The sequence below is a fragment of the Macrotis lagotis genome, chromosome 3 (assembly GCF_037893015.1).
Source record: "Macrotis lagotis isolate mMagLag1 chromosome 3, bilby.v1.9.chrom.fasta, whole genome shotgun sequence".
NCBI classification, from domain to species: domain Eukaryota; kingdom Metazoa; phylum Chordata; class Mammalia; order Peramelemorphia; family Peramelidae; genus Macrotis; species Macrotis lagotis.
Window position 1 is genome coordinate 55,790,149 of NC_133660.1, and position 23,265 is coordinate 55,813,413.

Consider the following 23,265-nt stretch of genomic DNA (forward strand, 5'->3'; position numbering starts at 1 on the left):
CTCATCTGTAATAATCATAGCCCACTTCCAAAGGTGTTGAGGACCAATTGAGTGCATATATTATCTCTCTCCTGTCAACTCTTTCAGAATCTGGTGTTTATTCTATACACTCCTGTACTTTGGTTTCTATTGTATTTATATGTCTATATTAAATTCTATGCCTTTCTTTTCCCCTATCCCTGGCTAGATCTTAAGTTTTCTTAGCACAGGGACTATTTGAATACTTTGGATATGGAGTACAGAGTAAATGAATTTATATCCCAAGATCATGTTACTTACTAGTTTTAAGACCTAGGGCAAAACTGTGAACTGTAGGCCACAGCTGTCTCATCTCTTAAGATGTGGCTCAAGAAAGTGGTGAAGCAAAGCACTCAATTTGGATCAATGTACAAAATGAAAACAAAGTAAAGACTGACAGATTGCTTTCAGTGGGGGGAGGGAAGTAAGATTGGGGGGAAAATTGTAAAACTCAAATAATATCTTTAATAAAAATAAATCAATAAAAAAAAGAAAGTGGTGAAGAAACTGATCCCCTCTTTCCCAGAGTTGCTGTGTGAATGGGGAAACCATAAACCACAGAGTCCCAGATCCAGAACAGGAAGAAACCTCAGCTGCCATATAATTAACCACCTCAATTTTACCAATCAGAAAACTGAGGTTAAGAAAATCTGAAAAATCTCCCCACCCCCACCCCCCCAAGCTCATAGATGTCCTTGGATTCCAGACTTTTGCTCTTTCCACTAAATCTTCTTTAAAGCTCTTTCTAGATGTAACTCACTACTAATCAGAATCTACAAAAATTCACTATTTTATACACACACTTTCATTATATATACATGTTATATATAGTACAATATATATTATACATATACATTATGTATACATTATATATACAATACATACATAAACATAATGTTAAAATGAACTCTAATTTAATTTGGAGATATATATATATATATATATATATATATATATATATATATATATATATATATACACATACATATATATAATTTTTAGGTCTTTTGCATGGCAATGGGGTTAAGTGGCTTGCCCAATGCCACATAGGTAGGTAATTATTAAGTGTCTGAGGCCGGATTTGAACCCAGGTACTCCTGACTCCAGGGCCGGTGCTCTTATCCACACTATCTGCATGTCATATCCCACTATTAGACTACTGTTTAATAAGGCTCTATAACATCAGGAATGAAACTATGTATATCTTCTATATCTCTGCACCAATTTGCTGCACTTAGTAGATAGTAGTATTTACTGAACTTTATTCTAACATACTAAAGTATTTTTCTCTAATAAATCAGAAACAACCAAAACAGAAGAGGAAAAAATATTCGGGGCGGCTAGGTAGCACAGTGGACAAAGCACCGGCCCTGGAGTCAGGAGTACCTGGGTTCAAATCCGGTCTCAGACACTTAATACCTACCTAGCCATGTGGCCTTGGGCAAGCCACTTAACCCCATTGCCTTGCAAAAATCTTAAAAAAAAAACATTCAATTGATGTACAATACATAACCATGCATTTTTCCATCTAAGAACAAAATATAGAAATGGTATTTTACCGTGAGATCTCTAAAGGGATGCAACAACAACCCTAAAGGAAGCTTAGCTTTATTCAATAAAGCCTGAGTCTGCGGAATATTTGTCAGAGTGCATCGAAATGAACTGAAAGGCAAATGAAAAGAGTATTATGTTTAGTTATCAGGATAAAATATACCACAGTTGTTAAGAAAATTTCAGCAGATTTTAGAAAAACCATAAGATATTTCTTGATCTCTTTAAATACAAAAACATACTTCAAAGCTCTAAAATGGAGGCCTCAGTAGCTCTCATGATGGAAATTAGTATATTAAGAACCATTCACAGGGGCGGCTAGGTGGCGCAGTGGATAGAGCACCGGCCCTGGAGTCAGGAGTACCTGACTTCAAATCTGGCCTCAGACACTAAATAATTACCTAGCTGTGTGGCCTTGGGCAAACCACTAAATCCCATTTACCTTGCAAAAAAACCCAAACAAAACAAAACAAAACAAAAAAACTATTCCCTATTCCTATTCTTGTCATAGGATGAGTGATCTCAATTCCACTTCCCAAAGTTGCTTGTTGATTAAGATTCACACATGACTTCTTATATATGTAGCTTCATCTCTTGTAACAACCAGAAAAAGTTGCCTAATCAAAGGATGAATAGTATTTCTAGTACATTTAGATCTTTAAGAAAAAATTTTTTTCCCCAGGCCTCAGCTCTGTTCTAGTTGGAGTTACAAAATGTTCATGAATAACATCCTAGGCCTACACTACCTTAACAGAATTCCTTCTATTGCATATATTAAAGCTAAAGCCTTGCTAATTTCCCATAATATTTCTCTCTCAGAGACTTAATTTTCTTATGCTAACCACTTTTTTATAACAATTCCTAATGACCCAACAATTACATCATAAAATCAACAAGAGAACATATCAATAATTTTCTGACTTTATATAGCAATAATAAGATATCAAAAACTACAATATACAATGACAGACAATGAAAAAACTTTTGCAGCAAAAATGAGCTGAACAAATGCTTGGTAATTCATGTGTCCCCACCTCCCTCCTGTTTCTCATATACATTAAGCGACTACTATGAAGAATTTTTACATTTAAATAAAATAAATATAAATCAATGACAAATTCTAACATCCATTCTAGTCCCAAGAGTTTATACAGGATGTCCCAAGTCTTAATGAAATTTTAATAAACATTTTCCTAGTAGGGGTAGAAAGGACCCAAAGACAATTTTCACCTACTTCAAAATTTTGAGAAAGTCCAATCCTGCTCATAACACAGAAGCCTACTTCAGTTCCTAACAGGGAAAACCCACCTCTGGTAGGGCCCATTCAAATGTGATGTAGGGGTTGGCAGATGGTTTTGCTAGCACTCACTAGTATGTACTTTTTTGACCAAAAAGAAGAATCACATAACAAAAGTCATCTTTCAAGTCTTAACTCAAATCCCTAGGGGAACAAAGGAAGAGGGTAAGGATAGGACTAGGCTTGGAAAGGGAATACGGTGACACTAAGAATGGCATTCCAGAGTATGTTCTGGGTTCATGGGAGGGATGATGGAGAGGACAAGATGGGGGACTTGGGAGTAGGGGGAAGAGGGAAGGCAAATTAGGGAGCAATTTAATAGATTAATAAATTATTTTAAGATCTCTCTTAAAAGCTCTGATTTTGAGATTAATGGATACTTAGACATTTGGGCTTCACTGCCTCTTCAGCCTGATTGAGGCTCTGTGAAAGGCCCATTGTGATAAGTCAACTCCATTTAATTTACTGCTAAGGGCTTAGGAAAAACAGAAAGGAAGAGTGATTAGGGTTGAAAAGATACATCAGTTGATCCAACTAGGCAAAAGAGGAGGTGACCTAAAGACAAGCAATTTCTGGTGAAGACAAATGGCAGTTACTATAACAAATGAAAAGAATTAGAAATGAGGAAAGTTCAAAAGCTATGGTTTCTGAGAAATATATTAAAGGTACTTACTGATTCTTAAGGAGAATAGTACTAGACCTATATAATAGAAGACTTTTCCTATTTAGAGACTCCTGAGTTTACTTTTAGGTAGAATGGATGTTTCAGGAATAAATGGAACTCTCCTGAAGAATACCTAGGGAATAGGAGGGCCATCTTATTATAAGGACAGGGAAACTGGAAAGCAAAGAGGATATTCTATTTAGAAGGTCCTGAGAGACAGGTACCAAGTCTAATTAATAACAGGTTCATATGGTGTAATGTAAGGAATAGATTTAAAATGAGAGACCTAGGTTTGAATTTTGACTCTACAACTTATTAAGCTGCATGACCCCGGGCCTCTCTGAGCCTCAATTTCCTCAAATATAAGGGATATAATAAAGCAAATTAAATGTTGTGAGGCTTAAATAAGACAAGGTAGGTGAAAGCACTTTGCAGAGCGCTATATAACGTCAGCTATCATTATTATTGTTTTAACTAAGGAGGTGCAATGAGGTCTTAATAGTAGGCCAGATGAAGGCAGATAGTTAGGTCCCTAACTGAAAAAAATGCAGCAGAAAGGAAACTGAAATTAAGATTCAAGATGGAGCAATTATATTGGGGTTTGTTGTCTCCTTATCCCCTGATGAACATGAGTACCAAGGGGAAAACCCTCTGCCTGAAACCTCTCCTTGGGCTTACATAAAAACCTACTTAATAAATAGATGTATCTAAGTTAAGCAATAACTAAAAAGAGGGGGGCACAAAATATTAGAAGTAGAGAGGAACTGTTTACAAAATTATTTTTTACTATAACTATTGATAATAACAACTCACATTTATATAGTGCTTTAAGGTTTACAAAGCGCTTTTTCCGCAACAGCCCTGGGAGGTAGGTAGTGCAAGTATTATCATCCCCATTTTATAGACAAGGAAATTGAGGCTCAGGGAGCTTAAGTGACTTTCCAAAGTCACACAGTTAACAAGTATTAGAGCCAAGTCTGCTGACTCCAAGTCCTGTGCTCTTTCCATTGGGGAAAAAAAAAGGATGAAAAGGAGAAAAAAAATTATTATTATCTTATTAGGGTATTAGGAAAATTTTCCTTACCAAGAAAGTGGCAGAAACAATCTCTGAATAAAACAAAAATTATTCCCCAAATGAAAAAAGATACACTGAAGTTTCTGAAAATAAAGTGGTTCTGGAATAGAAGGAATACATTGTGTACTTCCCTCCTCTAATTTTTAATGGTAATTTAAAGTGAAAAAACAAAACAAAACAACCCCCCCCCCAAAACACCTTGCTTAGGACTGTCTCCAAATCAACAAATTCCATTACATTCCCTTTTTTTACTACTTTTCATGCCAATATCAAATAAGGCTTGTATCAAGCAATAACATTAAAAAAGATTACAAAACTTATACCTACTGAGGATTACAATTTAATTTTTTAAGGTCTGAACTCAAGTTAGGCACAGGAGCCAGAACAGGAGTCACAGGCAGAATATTTCTATCCTGAGTGAGGTTCACTGGTCTCAGACTTTCTGGTTGTTGTGAAGAATGTTGGAGACTTAATCCACTTAGACTAGATGACAATTGATTCATACCAGGATACTGCTGAAAAATAAAAGCATTATTTAAAAAATAAACTACCAAAAACCAAAATCAAATCATTATTTCAGATGTGCTCTTAGACTATTACCTTCTGTCTATACAAGATGCAGAAAATTTAAGATCTCTTATACTAATGAGTAAACAACCCTATGTTGTCTTGTCTATTCTTGCCTTCCCACCATTTCAAAGGTTAAAAAAACAAACAACAAACTGATGATTATTAAGCTTAATGATTCTGGGGTTTTTTTTGGCAGTCATATTACTTTCAGAAGCTTGTGTCCAATTAATGATCAACAAGAAGGAATTAAATCTTCATAATTACCCCAAAGTAGAGATATTAGCAGATACTTTATCCCACCCTATTGAAGGGATAACAAATATGCAGTTGCATTTATTTCCAGATTTTTTGACATAATGAAACATTTTGTTGATTTTTTTAAATCTTTTACATTTTCTTTTCTTTAAAAAAATTCATTTTTTTTGGATGGCTGAGAAGATGGGAGAAATTTAAACAATGGGAGTATAAAAGATATGAATAAAAATTCATTAAAAAATAATCTTTATAGGGGCGGCTAGGTGGCACAGTGGATAAAGCACCGGCCCTGGAGTCAGGAGTACTTGGGTTCAAATCCGGTCTCAGACACTTAATAATTACCTAGCTGTGTGGCCTTGAGCAAGCCACTTAACCCCATTTGCCTTGCAAAAAAAAAAATTTTATCTGGGTTTTACAACAAATTTTAATATTTAAAGGCATTTTAATTTTTCTCATGAAGCCTGAAGTTAAGCAACTTATGGTAAGAAAAGCAATGGCTCCAATAAAAACTAGGATAGCTATTGAAGTTCTAATCTTTTGGAATGATTAACAGGGCTGGCAAAATATAATGATTTGAAACTGGATGAACATGATTTCTGGACAGGATTTTTGAAGTAGTCAAAAAAAAAAAAACAAAAAAAAAACCCAAAGCCAGGCAGAGATTTTGCCATCTTTCTAACAAACACATGCATCTCAGACATAAAACTCTGCAAGGTTTAAAAGATAGAAAATAGAGAATCTAGTACTATATAGGGTTGTTAACAGAAGGTACCTTGGGTTAATAGGACCAAATACTTTTATACTTGTCATCCAGCAGAATACCATTACCTTATGCTATAATAGAAATCTGCCCAATTGTTTTTGACCTAATTCTCCACACCCTGTTCTATTCCTAATCTGAAAAAACTTGAGTCACTAAGGAATGCAGTACAGAAAATTTATTTCCATTTGTACTCATCATATGTTTTGCTGGGGAAGGATTCCATCTGTATCTTCCACTGTTTAATTCCTTAAATCTAATACATTACTTATAGTCTCTTCCAAACATAACAATAAAAATAGTTTGGTTTCTAACTAACTGCTGCCCCTCCTGTGGCCCCCCCACCAACTTTTAGGCCACAGAATCCACTCCTGTTCAGTATTTCCTTATTAGACACAGAAATTATATACAATCAAAAGTAGAAAGTACTGGTTTTAACACAAAAACAACTAAACAAAACCAATTTACCAAGTTAAACAGTGAACTGACAAACAAAAGAAATTTACTCAGGTGAAGGTCAGGAAAATCTTTTTGCCTACAGAGAGGCAAGAAGAGTATATTAAGAGTACTAGACTTGGAGGCAGAATATTTCGGTTCAAATCTTATTCCTGGGTGATTATGGAGATTAATTTAAGTCTAAATTTCACTGTAAAACAGTGATATTCACACCTATAGTGTCTATCTCACAGGACTGTGAGGGTTCAATGAATAATGTTTTCAAACCTTATAATCACCAGTATCATCATCATTATAGTTGTTTTTGCTAGCATTAACATTATGGCTATTTTAGTAGTTCTCTTTCTTTCCTGTTCCTTGTTGTGCTCTTTATACTCAGAAGGCTTTAATTTTTTATGAGTTAACTAAAGTCTTCAACAAGATGCAAATTAACTTTTACCTTTCATCCTTAACCACTCCGAGGGCTAAAAACCTTCTGTAAATTAGGCTCAGCAGGAGTCTCTTTTTTTTTTTAGGTTTTTGCAAGGCAAATGGGGTTAAGTGGCTTGCCCAAGGCCACACAGCTAGGTAATTATTAAGTGTCTGAGACCAGATTTGAACCCAGGTACTCCTGACTCCAAGGCCGGTACTTTATCCACTTCGCCACCTAGCCGCCCCTGGAGTCTCTGATTTCAAGTAGAAAACTTTTCTTTCAATCTTGAGGAAATTTTCTTCTTCAAGTTATTTTCCCCAGTGCAACAGATACACTTGAAAGTTAGAAGACTAAGTTTAATTAAACTCCAGCACTAAGTCACTTAACCCCATTACCTTGCAAAAAACCCCCCCTAAAAAACAAACAAACAAATAAATAATCCAGCACTGACACTTACTAGTTGTGTGACCCTGGACAAGTCACAAATTCTTTGCACCTTAGTGTCTTATCTGTGAAATACAAAAAATAATACTCACAATAACTTCCTCACATGGTTGCTGAGGAAAATGCTTTAATTTACAGTAATAATGTAAACCATTATTACCAGTTAACACTAATCAAAAATGCTCACTTTTCTGTATTGCTAAATTGAAATGGTGTCAGATTAGACTTTGCTAAATGAGGCAATAGTTAATTACAACCGGGGAGATGGAGAAGGAGTGGCTATCTCAGAGTAACAAAAAGTCACAAGGATCACACAGCTCAAGCAATCGGTGATATCAATACCATATATATATCTTAACAGTACTATATTACTCTTTTATTAAGCAGACTTTAGTAAAATAGTTTGGGAAGACTAATAAAGTTGTCAAATGGGAAAGTAAAAGTAAAACAAACTCCCCATTACTAGGAGATGTAAGAAATAAAACAATTAACATTTTCCCCTTGGGCAGGTCAAGTTCAATCATGATAGCCTACCTATGTTTGGACATGGACCTCTATGAAGATGAGATTTCTTAATCTGTTCAGACTAAAGAATGCCACTGTTTAACATACCTGGGCATACTGCTGGAATCCCGAATATGCTGGGTTACTGGGTTGTGTTCCAGAACCCAACCCTACATTCTGATAACCAGGCTGAAGAGTTGGATACCCATAGCCAAAAGGCTTAGCAGGTTTTGTTGCCTGAGGAACAGAGAGAGCAGGAGCTGGACTGCTGGTTGATGAAGAAAGTGTATCTAACAAAGAGATAAATACAAATTTAGCACCTTGGAAAACAAACTGAAAACGTAGCTATGCCCAAGTCTAAAGATTCATCCCTCTTAGCTTCTGATTTTTTTTTACAACTATACCAGGGGGCCAGCTAGGTGGCATAGTAGATAAAGCAACGGCCCTGGAGTCAGGAGTACCTGGGTTCAAATCCGGTCTCAGACACTTAATAATTACCTAGCTGTGTGGCCTTGGGCAAGCCACTTAACCCCGTTTGCCTTGCAAAAACCTAAAAACAAACAAAAAAAACTATACCAGGAATTGTTTGAAGGGTAGATAGCAGAGGAAAAAAAAATTTTCTTCTCTTTCTACTAAAACTGTTGACCTCTGCCTGCTCTGTGACACTTCCCTAAAAATGGAGTTGTAACATATAGGACAACATGGTATAGTAGAAGGCAAGTATAAGGAGTACCAGATTTAGAATTGGGGTCGAAATTAGAATCTTCTTTCTTTTGAATGTTATTTTAGTTTATTTTTTCCAATTACATGCAAAGATAGTTTTCAACATTCAACTTTTTGTAAGCATTGGAATTCCACATTTTTCTATCTTCCTCCCTTCCTCAAGAGAGTGAGTAATCTGATATATAATCTGCAATCATGCTAAGGTAGAATCTTGATTCTGTACTCATGATCTCTCTCACCTCAATTTCTTCATCTGAAAATAAGGGATATGAGTTTCCTTCTAATTCTAAATCTATTTCGCTAAATAGATAGATAATCAAATGATATGACCAGACATTTCTCTAAAGAAAATGCAAAAAATGCAAATTAAGGTAATTCTGAGGATCTATCTCACACTCATCAGACTAGCAAAATTGGCAACAACAACAACAAAAAACAAAAACTAAAGACAAAAACACCCAATCAGAAAATGACAAATGTTGGAGGTATTACAGCAAAGCATGCATTCTAATATATTCTTTTTTTTTTAGGTTTTCGGGGTTAAGTGGCTTGCCCAAGGCCACACAGCTAGGTAATTATTAAGTGTCTGAGACCGGATTTGAGCCCAGGTACTCCTGACTCCAGGGCCAGTGCTTTATCCACTACACCACCTAGCCACCCCTAATATATTCTTTCAGGAATTGTAGTTCAGCTATTTTTGGAAAGCAATTTGGAGCCAGGACCAAACTTAAAGTATACTTTTGACTAGGTATCACTACTAGATCTATAGCTAAAAGATTTCAAAGAAAGAAAAGGTACAAAAATATTTATAGCCGTTTTTTTTTTTTGTTGTGGTAAAAACCTGTAAACTGAAGGGATGTCCATTAATTGAGGAATGGTAAAATAAGTTATGGTATATATGATTGTGATGGAATACCATTTTGCTGGAAGAAGTGATGATGGAGATGGTTTCAGAAAAACCAGGGAAGGTAGAACTGATACAGAGTGAACAGAATCAGAAGAATACTATATGTGTATAGTAATGGCATTACTGTAATGATTATCAAATGTGAAAGGCTTACCAACTCTTAATACAATGATCTATGAAAATTACAAAGAACTAATGATGAAAACTGCTATCTACCCTCCAGAGAGAGAACTGGTGGATTCTGAGTACAGATCAAAGCATATTTTTTTCTCCCTTTATTCTTCTTGCTTTTTGGGGGAAAGAGGGAGGTGAAGAACATACTACAGTTAATATGGAAATACATTTTGTATGACTTATTTAAAAAAAAAGATATCATTGCTAACTTTGGGGAAAGTTATGTCAGTTGAATTATGAGGTCTGGTTTGAAGGTCAGACTGTGTGAGATGAAAAAAAAAGGGGAAATAACATTTTCAAGGAATTCAGACCAAAAGGAAGAGAAATATGAAGGATAGCTGGTAGGATGGTCTTTTTTTTAAAAAAAAAATATGGAAGAGATGTGGGAATGTTTGTAGGCAATAGGGTGTAGGAGAAAAGGAGAAACTTAAATGAGAAAGGAAAGATCACAAAGGGAAAAATTTTCTGAAAAAGGAAGGATAGAATGGGATCATTTGTGCTTGTAGAAGGGTTTGCCTTAGCAATGAAGCTCATCTCATTGTAGGAGATGAGTACAAAGGCAATAGGGGCAGAATGAATCTTAACAATGTGAGTTGAAGAGTAGAGGAGGAGAAGAGAGAGCTGTAACAAATGCTTCATTTTAAGAATATAAATCAGTGTTCTTAGCTGAGAAGATGGGGGGAACAAAAAGATTAGAGAAGTTATTGTGGTGATATAGTCAGTCAATTAGAAAACTGCAGTAAAAGTCCAGTTGAGATTAGTGGACCCTGCCAGTAAAGTTTTATGAAAGCACATGATGATTGCCTGAATGTTATTAGGGACCACAAGGAGCCATCTAATCCAATCTCATCACTTTAAAGATGACTAAGATCAAGACTATGACCATCTATCTCTGTATATCATTGAGATAGGGTGGACTAGATAATGTGAAATCAATAGGAGGAACTGGGAGCTAAGGGCATTTTGAGGGGTATCAATATGTATAATGAAGTATGGGGGCAGGAGTTGGGAGAAGAAAAAGACTGTGAGCTAGGCTCTAAATTCATTAAAGAGAAGGAAAGTGTCCTGGTGGTCAGTAGAAAACAGAATTTTGATTGAGTAGTAGAAAGACTGGGTCAATTTCTAAGGAGGAGAGAGAGATAGAGAGGCTCCTATCTAACAGAGGCAGAGGGAGGACATAGAAGAGACAATGGGGGAGCAAACATCCACCTGGGGGGTAGGGAGGTTAGTGGAGAAGAGGGAATGACTGAGACGACGATGAATGCTGAAAAAGGTGGCCCAGGGGGACTATGTCTGCAGGAGAGAGCTGGATGGAAGCTAGGAAAAATGAGGGCATAATGAAAGTGAAGTAAAAATTTAGAGGAAGGATCCCTTACTTTATATATAAAGGAATGAATCTTTGTTAATAATGAGTTCCCTCCCATGACACATTCTTTTAAGTGTCTCAAAAAAATTTGAGTTCTAAAAAAAAAATTGTTTACTTGCATAAATTTACCTATTGTCTCCCATAATATTAAGAAATAAATATATGTAACTTTCCCCCTATTTTCTGTATCTTCTGATCAACCTTAAAGTGACATTGGTCTAAAAGGAAAACAGGAAAAAGATAATAGCTACTTGGTACTTAGTTAATGCATTCATCTCACTCTTTTGTGATAAAGGTGAAATTTTTAGGGAAAATGTTTCTGAAAAACCAACACATCTTTCTAATGATTTGACTGAAATTGTTGGAAGGTCTCATTAAAATTCATGGATTGGGGCAGCTAGGTGGTGAGAGCACTGGCCCTGGAGTCAGGGGGACCTGAGTTCAAATTTAACCTCAGACACTCACTACTTACTTAGCGGTGTGACCTTGGACAGGTTACTTAATCCCATTGCCTTGCAAAAAACAAACAAGAAAATTCATGGATCTAAAAACCAACATAGTTGGTATAGTTATGCCTACAAGATTAAACCCATGAGATGATGACATGATATCCTATGTAAAGAGGTGGAAGAGAGAAAGGACCAAGTTGATTTACATTAGATAAATCACTGAAGGAAAACAAGGGCCAAGGAAAAGGGGAAGATGAGGAGGATTACTATGAGATTTGTTTTTTTTTTTTAAGTTATCTTGTGGAGGGGTAAAGATATCAGTTTAAAAAAAATTAGCACCATATCTTTTCCAAAGTAATAATATGAAATTGCTTTAGAGCTCTTAGAAATATCACTTAGGTGTTGCTTAAAATCATAAGTTAAAGCTATGATAAACATTACTAAAATTTCCTTCTATTGAAAATAAAAATTTTTAGTGCCATGTTTGGAACCACTGCTTTTTTGATGCTATTACCTAGAAAATGCTTTATTCCAGGAGTTGGAAAACTATAGCTATAGACTGTTTTTGTACAGGCTAAGAGCTAAGAATGGTTTTTTAAACTTTTATTTAATTTTTATAAATATAAAGTGAGTTTTTTTTTTTTTTAGGTTTTTGCAAGGCAAATGGGGTTAAGTGGCTTGCCCAAGGCCACACAGCTAGGTAATAATTAAGTGTCTGAGACCGGATTTGAACCCAGGTACTCCTGACTCCAAGGCTGGTGCTTTATCCACTACGCCACCTAGCTGCCTAAAGTGAGTTTTTAACTTACTAGAAGTAAAAAAGATAAACAAAACATTAGGCACAGGGTCAATAGGTAGATCCATTTATTTTTATCTAATACAAGGTCTTCCCTGGAAGGTCCTGATTTTTTATAAGAATTGTTAAGCTAACATACCCATTGTTTCACCTGGATAGGTCCCACCTTCTAGGACATCAAAACTGTTGGGCACAGGAGAAGCACTGCTAGTTGTAGAGGAGCTGTCAATGGCTAGGAAGAAAAGAAAACCAAAATAACATTAGGAAAAACTGCAAATCTATATAGGAGGTTGTTGGCAGTTTGATAAAGATGTTTTTTGCAGACTAGACTAAGAGTCTTGCCTTAGAGAAATCAATAAAAAAAACTAATGGTTAGAGATTGTTTAAGTTAACATGGATTTTTGTTAAAAAGAAATGCATGGGGTAGGGATAACATATAAATAAATAAATAAGCGTGAGGACATAGCCATCTAGAGCAAATGAGAAGATATAAAACTGATATATAAGTAGCCAAAGGACAAATGAATATTAGTTTTAAAAAGGGAACCAAATGTTACAAAATTCCCCCCTCAAACTAAAACTAATACAGTCATTAAATGTCTCCTTCAAGGCTAAGAAAAGAGCTGCCTATAACAACAAGGCTATTCTACTTCTATAAAGATAAGATGCAACCTTCGTCCTGCTTGGTTCTCCTACTATCTATCTCCCTGTACTGAAGAAGCTTCTCCATCTGTAAAGTGGGGATTATACCCTCCATTCTATTTACTTTATAGGTTTCTGGGAAGATATTATGAACAAATATATGAGAAAATGATGTACAAGTGTAAGCTTAGTGTTCACATTTAGGTAGCATTATATGGGTTAATTTATACAGTACAATTTTTATTAGTAAGGTTAACTAGAGATTTAGGAAGGGGATATGGTCAACTGCATAGCATATACTCTCTGAACATAAACACCACAAATAATGATGCTATCCTTATTCCCTGACAGCAATTATTACACAGGGACTGTTCCAACCCTTGAATTTTAAGTTCATTTAAAATTATCTTTGTTGGAAACATGTTTTTCATAACTGCACATATATAACTATATCAAATTATTGGCCTTTTCAATGACAGTAGGAGGGGAAAGAGAACTTGAAACTCAAAATTTTAAAAAATTAATATTAAAAATTATTTTTCATGTAATTGGGGAAAAAATGAAATAGTAAATAAATAAAAATGTAAAAGATTTTATGTTTGGGCAACTAGGTGGCTCAATGGATGGAACACCAGCCCTGTAATCAGGAGGATAAAAGTTCAAATTTAGCCTCAGACACTTTGACAGTTATTGTGTAACCCCGGGCAAGTCACTTAACCCTGACTGCCTCACCAAAAACAAAAAATATTTTTTTTGTTCCATAATTTTAGTGCTAATGACAAAACTAACTCCATAGTTAGAGCAACAGAGGGTTAGATATAACAGCTAATAACAACTCTCTAAAATCTTACAAAATCAATTCTTCAGCTTTTACCTCAATATTCTATTCTCAATCCTCCCAACTCCCACCAGCTAAAAAACATTTCACATTTTCCCTAAGAGACTCAAACAAGAAGTTTGATAGTATGGATGAGAAAAAAATCTCTAGAGATAACTACTCACACATTAACTCTTCTGGGAGCTAGTTGAACTAAAGGAGAACATTTACTTCATGTTAATTACCTGGATACATTGAGTTCTTGCTTGAACATTAACAGAATCATTTAATTAGTGAAGTACTAAACTAAAAACAAGAAAAATAATTCTTATTGCAATGGCATTGATGCCTATAAAACACAACTGAGCTCCTTATAAACACAAAATGTTTAAAATTTTAAAAAAGCAACCAAAATATTTTATGAAACAATTGAAACAAAATATACTGACAAAATCACTTCACATAGTGCCATTAAACTATCAAAGTCTCTAGTTATGCCTCTATGATTCTTATATTTATGGGTTTCTTAGAACCTAAATTGTACAAGATTAGAAATTTAAAAAAAGTAACATTTTAAAAAGGAAAGCTGGTGATGTTTATAAAGAACAAAATTATCTGAGAAATCACTTCTTTTAACTCTCCTGAAATCAATGGAGACTGAAGCAGGAAGGTCAGATTTAAGAAGTCTCTTTTACTTTTGGGAATCAGACCAAAAAAACAAAAACCAAACAAAAAACCCCAAGAAAAATAAAGTAAAAAAAATGTACACCAACTTGATCAGCCATTCCCCAAGCATTGGGCATCCCTTTGATTTCCAATTCTTTATTTCCACAAAAAGAGCTGCTACAGTACCTTTACCTTTGTTTTTGATCTCTTAGGTATAGACTGATGAGTGTTACTGCTGATGTAACCCTTTGGGCATAGTTCCAAATTACTCTTCAAATGGTGGGATCAATTCACAACTTCATCAACAGTGCCTTAGTGTCCCAATTTTTCTATTTCCCCTTCAATATTTGTTGTTTTTCTTTTCTTTCCTATTAGCCAATGTAATAGATATGAAGTAGTACCAGAGTTGTTTTAATTTGTATTTCTCTAATCATTAGTGATTGAGCTTTGATTTCTTCTCCTAAAAACTGCCTATTTGTAAAAGTTTTTAAATTTAAGGTAATCAAAATTATTCATTTTATATCCCATAATTTTCTCTATCTCTTGATTCCATGCTCCCTTAATTTACTTATATCACCCCTTATTTCTACAGTATTTTTGACTTTATTTTGATAAATAGTATAAAATGGTTAAAGTAATGAAATATTATGTTGAAATGATTAAAGAGATGATGTTAGAGAAATCTGGGTAGATTTATATGAACAAATGCATAATTATAATTTTAACAAGAACAATGTAAAAAAGAATAATTCTGAAAGACTTAACTCTGATCAATCATCACTCCTGAGAACCAATAATAAAGAAGGTATTTACAGTTTCTGGCCAAGAGGTAATGACTAATGTGTAGAATGAAACATATGGCCAATATGGGTACTTATATTGCTTGACTATACACATTACAAGAGTTTTGCTTTTCTTCTTTGGAAGAGAGATGGGGAGAGAGGAAAAATAAAGGCTTGACAATCAAAAATAAAGCAGTAAAACGGGTGAAGGAAGAAGACAAAATGGCAGGTGATTAAATAGGAAAGATGATGTGGAAGTGGAGGTAGCACAGAGGTTGAAAAAGCTGAACTTAAGGAACACATTCTACATTTCCTTCTAAACAGGGCTACATTGCTAAAGGAGAGGGTTAGGTTATGGGGGTATTTTTTAGAGACAAAGTTATAGGATGGAGAAAAGAGGACATCTGAAATGATGAAGGAAAAAAGTACTGATATGGCACGGTAATATAGCTGGACATAATCCAAGTTAAATATCCACACCCAAGTATTTTATTTTATACTTTTGTATTCTTATTTTAGTAAAAAAAAAATCTACTGCTGAGATTTACAATTTCCTCCTAATCTTCTACCAATCTTCTAATTTGGAAGAAAATATAATAGTTTTTCAAAAGCTTTTCTTGTGTCAAAGGAAACGAAATTTGTCAGAAAATATGAATGGGAGATGAAACCTATATCTGTTAAATTGAGTACCAATTTAACAGATGGTGAGGGCTATGACTTTATCATGTCCCCTGAAAAGACAATGTACAAGGAAGTTAAAAATTAAACATCCCATTTTTTTGAAAAGTCTCTGACATCATAGAGGTGAATACTTCCACAGAAACAGAAAATTCTCTTAATAGCACTACTGTGACAAAGCACTAGTCAAATGGTTAAGTTTTGGAGTTAATGCTGCAACTACTTACTGGGAGGAGGTGAAGCACTCTACTCTCCAGCACTTAAACTATCCTCCTTTCAATGATTAAGACTAAAAGGCAAAAACTCTTCATGATTAAGTCCAGGGAGAAAGACTGAGATGGGATCACAGTTAGAGGGGAGACCTGCAAGTCAGAGGGAAGATTCCTTCCACTCAGGAATCAGCATGTATAGGTTTTTAAAGTAAATAAGCACCAGATATATATATCTAAAAACTTTAAAGATAAATTTTTCTCAGAACTTGTGTTAAAGATTAAATTGTATGATATAATTCAACTTATCCTTATAGACTAATTTAGATAAACTTCTATTTTGTAGGTTTGCCAGATTGTTTTAAAGAACCAATTCAGTTGGTTAAATAACCCTATTAGAAAAACTGGTCTCAGAAAAAGAAAAATTAAAGCAAATTTTAGAACTCGTAAAATGAGAAGATTAATTCACAAAAATATTAGGTCTCATCCAGATTCAAAAGGTTTTAATTTTGTATTTTATAAAATATTAATTACAGAAAATACAATTAAGAGCCCTTATGGGGACCAGCTAGGTGGTGCAGTGGATAGAGTACTGGCCCTGGAATGAGGAGTGACTGAGTTCAAATCTGAATTCAGACACTTATTAATTACCTAGCTGTGTGGCCTTGGGCAAGCCACTTAACCCCATATGTCTTGCAAAAACCTAAAAAAGAAAAATAAGAGACCTTATGTTTTCCTGTAGAGGAGTCTGTTTACACATTCATTCACAATCAACTCTGTCACCATTTTTATACTCCACTATGACTGAGTCTTTCCAAGTTCATGTTCACTAATTTACCAGGAAATGATGGAACCAGTTGTCAAGATCTTAGTGGTATTTTTTTTTAGTTTTTTTTTTCTTTTTGCAAGGCAATGGGATTAAATAGCTTGACCAAAGTCACACCGGTAGGTAATTATTAAGTGTCTGAGGCTGGATTTGAATTCAGAAACTCCTGATTCCAGGGCCGGTGCTCTACCCACTGCACCACCTAGCCACCCCTAGTTGCTTTTTTTTTATGATAAGCTTCAGGTCACTATGTTTTTTCACTCTCAACAGATTTCTTAATTGAAGTGAGTAACCAGGATAAATTTGGTATGACCAAAAAAAAAAATCATAAAAGAATGCTATGGTTTTGAAACGAGAACGTAATATTAAATACAATTGGAATTTTTTTCATTTCAAATACCATCATTCTTTGAGGAAGAGAAAATAGGGAGTTTGCCCAGAGGTATTTATCTCATTAGTCTCTAGATATACTTCTCAATGTAGTATGTACCAATGGGAGACAGGTTAGGGTATCTCTGGATACTGATCATCTTTGGTTGAGCTATCCCACTGGCCAGATCAAAGTTTCCTTGGAATATATTAATGCTAAGGAGGAGGTAGTTGTGGGCTCTCTTAGGGACTATGGCTCTTTTGTGTAAATTTCTTTAAAGTACAGGGAACTAAGTAGTTCAGGTAAATAGTGTCCTTGAACAAATCCCACATTAGCATTTTCTTCATTTTAGGAGAGAAAGTCATATACGATAGCAAATAAAAAAACTTCATGAGTTAATACATTTGGCACTCTGTGCATCTATGATTAAATGACTGAGCCCACTCAAAAAGCAGGAGAAAAATTCCCAGTAGCACAGAGAAAGATATCAGAAAACAAAGAGTTCTATTTTCAGGTTAAAAATTGGATTTCTTTTCACTGAAAAGGATAAATCATGACTCTTCAGAATTTTCCTAATGTTAGGGGTTGAGGGTCTCTCCTTATTTATTCAGTTCTAAGCCCTTACCCAAATGATAATGAACTTTGTTAGCATGGCGATATATTTACTGTTTTTAAGTATGCTATCCAGATTTGTCATACCTTTACTTCCAAGGAACAAACATCTTTTAATTTTGTGCCTATAATCATTATCTGCAGTCATTGTTAAGCCTAAGAATATTAAATCTGACACTGCTTCCATTTTCTCCCTCTATTTGCATGATGTTTTTCTTTTTAATGTTAACCTTCAAGTCAGCTTTTCTACCCACATCAAGAGGGTTCATAATTGTCTTCATTTTTTGCCATCAGCGTGGAATCTTCTAAATATCTGAAAGTGCTATTTTTTTCAATATTTAATATTTATTATCATTTTGTAGATTTTTTATACATTAATAAAATATTCTTGTTTAAGAGTAAACAAAATACCCCCTCCCCCCAAAAAAATATAGATTCACTTGAGTGATAAAGTAAAGGGGAGAGAAAAAAATTAAAATAAAAAAATAGTAATAACTGTAGGTATGGCCAGGTGGCGCAGTGGACGGAACACCAGCCCTGGAGTCATGAGCACCCAAGCCCACATCCCGCCCTGTACTGAAACTGATATTTCTCCCAGCAATCCTAATTTCAAATTAAAAGTCATCTAGCTTTGCATTTCACATCATATACTTTGCATATCTGAGGACTTGCCACATTTTGTTGTGTTCTATGTGGTCAAAAAGATTAGTAGTCAATGAAGCAGAAGTTTTTCTAGAATTCCCTTGTCACTTCCATAATTCAGCAAATGTTGGCAATTTCGTCTCTGAAAATCAGTCTTTTTTTTTGGGGGGGGGGTTGTAATATTCAGTTCATATATTGCTAAAGCCTAGTTTGCAGAATCTTAGGAATAACGTTGCTGGGGTGTGAAATGAGTGCAATTGTTTGATAATCTGAACATTCCTTAATATTGTTTTTCTTGAGGATTAGTAAATAAATTGATTCTTTTCCAAACTAGTAGTCACTGTTATGTTTTCTAAATTTGCTGATATATTGAGTGCAACATTTAAACAATAGCTTAGTTGGAATTCTGTCACTTCCACTAGCCTTAGTGTTAGGAAGACTTTCTAAGACTCACATGATATTCTCCAGGATATCTGGCTCTAGATCAATAACCACACCATCATGGTTATAACTGATCTTCAGCTCTTTCTTGTATAGTTCTTTTATGTATTCTTGTTACTTTTTCTTAATCTCTTCTTCTTCTGTTATTCCCTACCATTTCTTCCCTTATCATGCCCATTTTTGCATGAAACATTCCCTTGATATCTTCAATTTTCCTGATGGTCTTTCCCATTTTATTGTTTTCTTCTATTTCTTTACAATGCTCATTTAAGAAAGTCTTTTCTTCCTTGCTTTTTTCTGGAATTCTGTATTAAATTGGGTATCTTTCCCTTTCCTTCTTTTTCTTCAGATATTTTTAAAGTCTCATCAGACAACCATTTTGCTTTTCTGGTCTTCTTTATTTTCGAATTCTTTTGTTGTTGTCACTTATGTCATATTGCAAACCTCTGTCCAACTATCTTCAGGTATTCTATCCACCAGCTCAAATGCTCTAAATTCTATGGAGCAGAAAGGTTTTTCCCCTTCCTAATTGCCACAATGGTCAGATGATATTTACTGTCTGGAAATGCATGTGTATTGTTTTCTCTTCTGTCAGAACTTCTATGACATACTATGAACTTAGTATAGACTCTCATTACTTTTTTTTCTCATTACTTTTCAACAGAACCACAATTGCCTTCTAACTGGTTTCCATGCTTCTCTCTAATTCATCCTAAGCAGTTTTGCAAAACTGATATCCATTCCATATCACAGGTGTAAGGATTGCTCTAGAAAAGCCTCTCCATGTAAAATTTTTGGCCCTCCCTTCAAACTAGAGAAGTCTGAGGTTTTTCTTTTATGGGATGTTTACAGTACCTTATTGTAAAATTTAGGTTAAGTGTTTGGTCATAAATATTTGTGCCATACGCTAGCTTTTGTGTGTCTGCAGATTCTGCAAACCCACTCCCACAAAAAAAAAACCTACCATTTAATTTCTTTTGCTAACAGATGATATATCAAAATTACAATGGGGAAAGTCATGATGTGGAAGGGATAACTGTATAAGACTATACTCAAGATTATTATATTATATAAGATTATTTCAAAATGAAAGAAAAAAGGAACACTGACCAGACATTCTTATTAGCATTTACTTTTCTAGTTCTCATTTTCAATTTTAAGACATTATATGTTATAGATTTAAAAAAATTAAAGGAACATTTTAAGAAAGGTTATAAGCATAACAGAAATTAATATAAACAGGAATGAATGCAGTGAACAAAAAGATTTAGAACAAGAGATTTCTGTCAGCTCTGGTAATGTGAAGGATTTATATTTGTTCAAGAGTGGTTTAAATTTATCTCTAATTTTTCTGGCAGGGCAAGGCAGTAAAGTTTTTTAAATGACTTGCCCAAGGTCACATAGCTGCTAAGTATCAAGTATCTGAGGCTAAATTTGAACTTAGGTCCTCCTAACTTTAAGGCTAGTACTCTTAACTACTGTGCCACCTAGGTGCCCTTAAACTTATTCTCTAACAACTTGGTACAGATAGTAACATTCCATGAAACATAAAAAGTCTGTCTCTGACAACTATCCCTGGCACAAGATGATTTTATTAATCTAATAAAATACAAATTAACAATTTTTAAAATTAGAAAAGTTAAATAAACTCCTCAAAATCATATTTTTCTTATTTTAACATATTAAAATATATTTAAAATAGAAAACATTTTGGTGGTTTAGTATAGAATGTTGCCTCTCTATGACCCCACCTAAGGTTTTCTTAGCAAAGATATTTTTGTGGTTTGCCATTTCCTTTTCCAGCTCATTTTACAGATGAGGAAACTGAGGCAAACAGGGTTAAATGATTTGAACTCGGGTCTTCCTGACTGCAGACCCAGTGTTCTATCTACTAAGTCACTTAGCAGTCTCTTTAAAATATTTTTATACTCATTCACATTTGTTTATACATATATACATGTATATATATATACACACATGCATTTATAAATTTTATCAATTTATCCTCTTCTTGATAACTTAGTTGATGGTCTGAGCTATTTTACAGTGCAAATAATTATCATCACATTATGAAGCTAATGCTGCAAATCAAGACATCAGTGAAATATACTCTTCCCTTTCCTTCAATTCAGACCAATATGAAATAGTAGATATTTCTTTTTTTTCTAGTATATTTTTCATAATTGTCAAATTGAAAGTAAGTAAAAAAAAAATCAAGCTCGCGAATAAAACAAAGCTAGCTTCAGATAAAGGGCTGTTGTGGTTGGCTTTTGTTTTTGTTTGTAGTCCCAAGGTTTAACAGAGTGCCTAGCGCTGCAGAACATAGGAAATAAGCTAGTTGACTACTTTTGGTATTGCAAAGTTCTAGAAAAATGTTTTCCTTCTTTCTAGTTCTTATAAGCCATATCCAAAGGAGTTTTAAACTAATTTTAAAACTTATTTCCCCCTGCTGTTGTTTTTTTTCTATTGTGCAGAATAAGTTATAGTTCACAACAAACAAAAAAGATGTAAAGAAGTTTAAAAAAAAAAAGAAAAAATATATCCTTTCTAGGAAATGTGTCAGTAGTAGAGTTCTTAGCCAAAATGGCCTTAATGCTAAAATGACACTATTTTGTGAGGATATCATTTGTCATAGTGCCACGAGCTCTCTTCTTCCCTCCTCTTCACCAACTGATGAAAGTGTTAATGGCACTCTTCACTTCACAGTCAATGTTAGATTCAACTATGGAATTTCTAAAGCAAGATATTTAGCAATAATGGCTGCTAACCAGCATCCTGGTCTTTTCCACTTGAACAGCTTTACTTCAATGTAAAATGCAGAAACATCAAGTTATATTGCCTTGAGATCAGTAAGCTTTAAAATATCTTTCAGATGGGATAAGGGGAGGAAATGACTCAAGATGAACTTTGCCAGGAATAAGTAGGAATAAAAAAGAAAAAAAAACAATTAAATGCTCCAGTCTAACATTGAAGTGGCCTTTGACAGGGGATTCAAGGGGTCTCATGTTTCAGATTTGCACATTAAGTTAGATAACTGTCTTCATTCTATAGGGAAATTAAATTGTGTACTTTTGCAAGATACAACAAGAGGTAACAGATATTCTGAATCTTCAAATCAGCAATCATGGCAGAGGCTCAATTTGAAGTCCAAAGTTTTGAACATGTTGAGATGCATTAGAAAGTAGGGAATTTTAAGGGAAAAAGTCCATGAATAAACTTTAAAAAGTTTTTTGCTTTAGCAACTGTTGTACTTCCTAATATTACTTTTGTAGTCATGTGAAAAGTCTAAAACATAACATGTGCAACATAAGTCTTTTGTTTTGTTTTGGCAAGGCAATGGGGTTCAAGTGATTTGCCCAAGGTCACACAGGTAGGTAATTATTAAGCACATGATCAAGTCTTTGACATTTTAGGAGAGAACTGATTGATACCTCTAATTAGAATTCAAAATCTCAACATTTTTAAAATTAAAAATTAGTTTTCTCTATTATGAAATACTCCAAAAGCTTCATTATCAAAACAGGTGAGGTTAAACTGATATAAGTGAACATTAAGTATGTATTTACTATGTAAATAAATAGAATCTCATTATTCAGGGTAGATCTTTCTTTCTAAGCATTAGTTTTTTTAGTTTTTGCAAGGCAAAAGGGTTAAGTAGTTTGCCCAAGATCACATGGCTAGGTAATTATTAAATGTCTGAGGCCGGATTTGAACTTAGGTCCTCCTGACTCCAGAGCTGATGCTTTATCCACCGTGACACCTAGCTGCCTGCCCCCCTCAAGCATTGGTTGTTTTTTTTTTTAATCTCATGCCCTTGAAGAACACCTAGTACTTGCACAAAGTAAAGCTTAATAAGTGTTTGGTTGGCTTCTTATTACCTTATTCTTTTCTAAGGGGGAAAAAAAATCACAAAGGTGAACATATTCTCTGCAGGAATTAAGTCCTACAATCTAGAATTTAAAACCAAAGTAATCTAAAGTTATTAAGATCAAGTATAATACTTTATAAGGCTTCATTTTACAAACTGGAAGACAATATATAGTTCAGTAGAAAGTGTTCAGGATTCTACACCAGAAAACCCAGGTTACCATTCTAGATCTGCTGCTTCCTAAGCAAGTCATACCACCTAAATGGGCTTGGTTTCCTCATTTATAAAAGG

The 23,265-nt window shown here is 34.4% G+C and overlaps 1 protein-coding gene across 4 annotated transcripts in view; it reads right to left on the reverse strand.

The window, feature by feature from the left end:
- SEC24B (SEC24 homolog B, COPII coat complex component) overlaps positions 1-23,265 on the reverse strand; it is an 88,246-nt gene that overhangs the window by 25,910 nt on the left and 39,071 nt on the right. For 2 of the 4 annotated variants that reach the window (XM_074228732.1, XM_074228730.1), the window contains 4 exons: positions 12,561-12,653; positions 8,115-8,296; positions 4,933-5,117; positions 1,578-1,680 (listed from right to left, as the gene is read on the reverse strand). In XM_074228732.1, the coding sequence (XP_074084833.1) occupies positions 1,578-1,680; positions 4,933-5,117; positions 8,115-8,296; positions 12,561-12,653 (563 nt within the window). Of the gene's footprint in view, positions 1-1,577; positions 1,681-4,932; positions 5,121-8,114; positions 8,297-12,560; positions 12,654-23,265 lie in introns of all 4 variants that reach the window. The other 2 variants (XM_074228731.1, XM_074228729.1) reach the window with 1 other exon arrangement.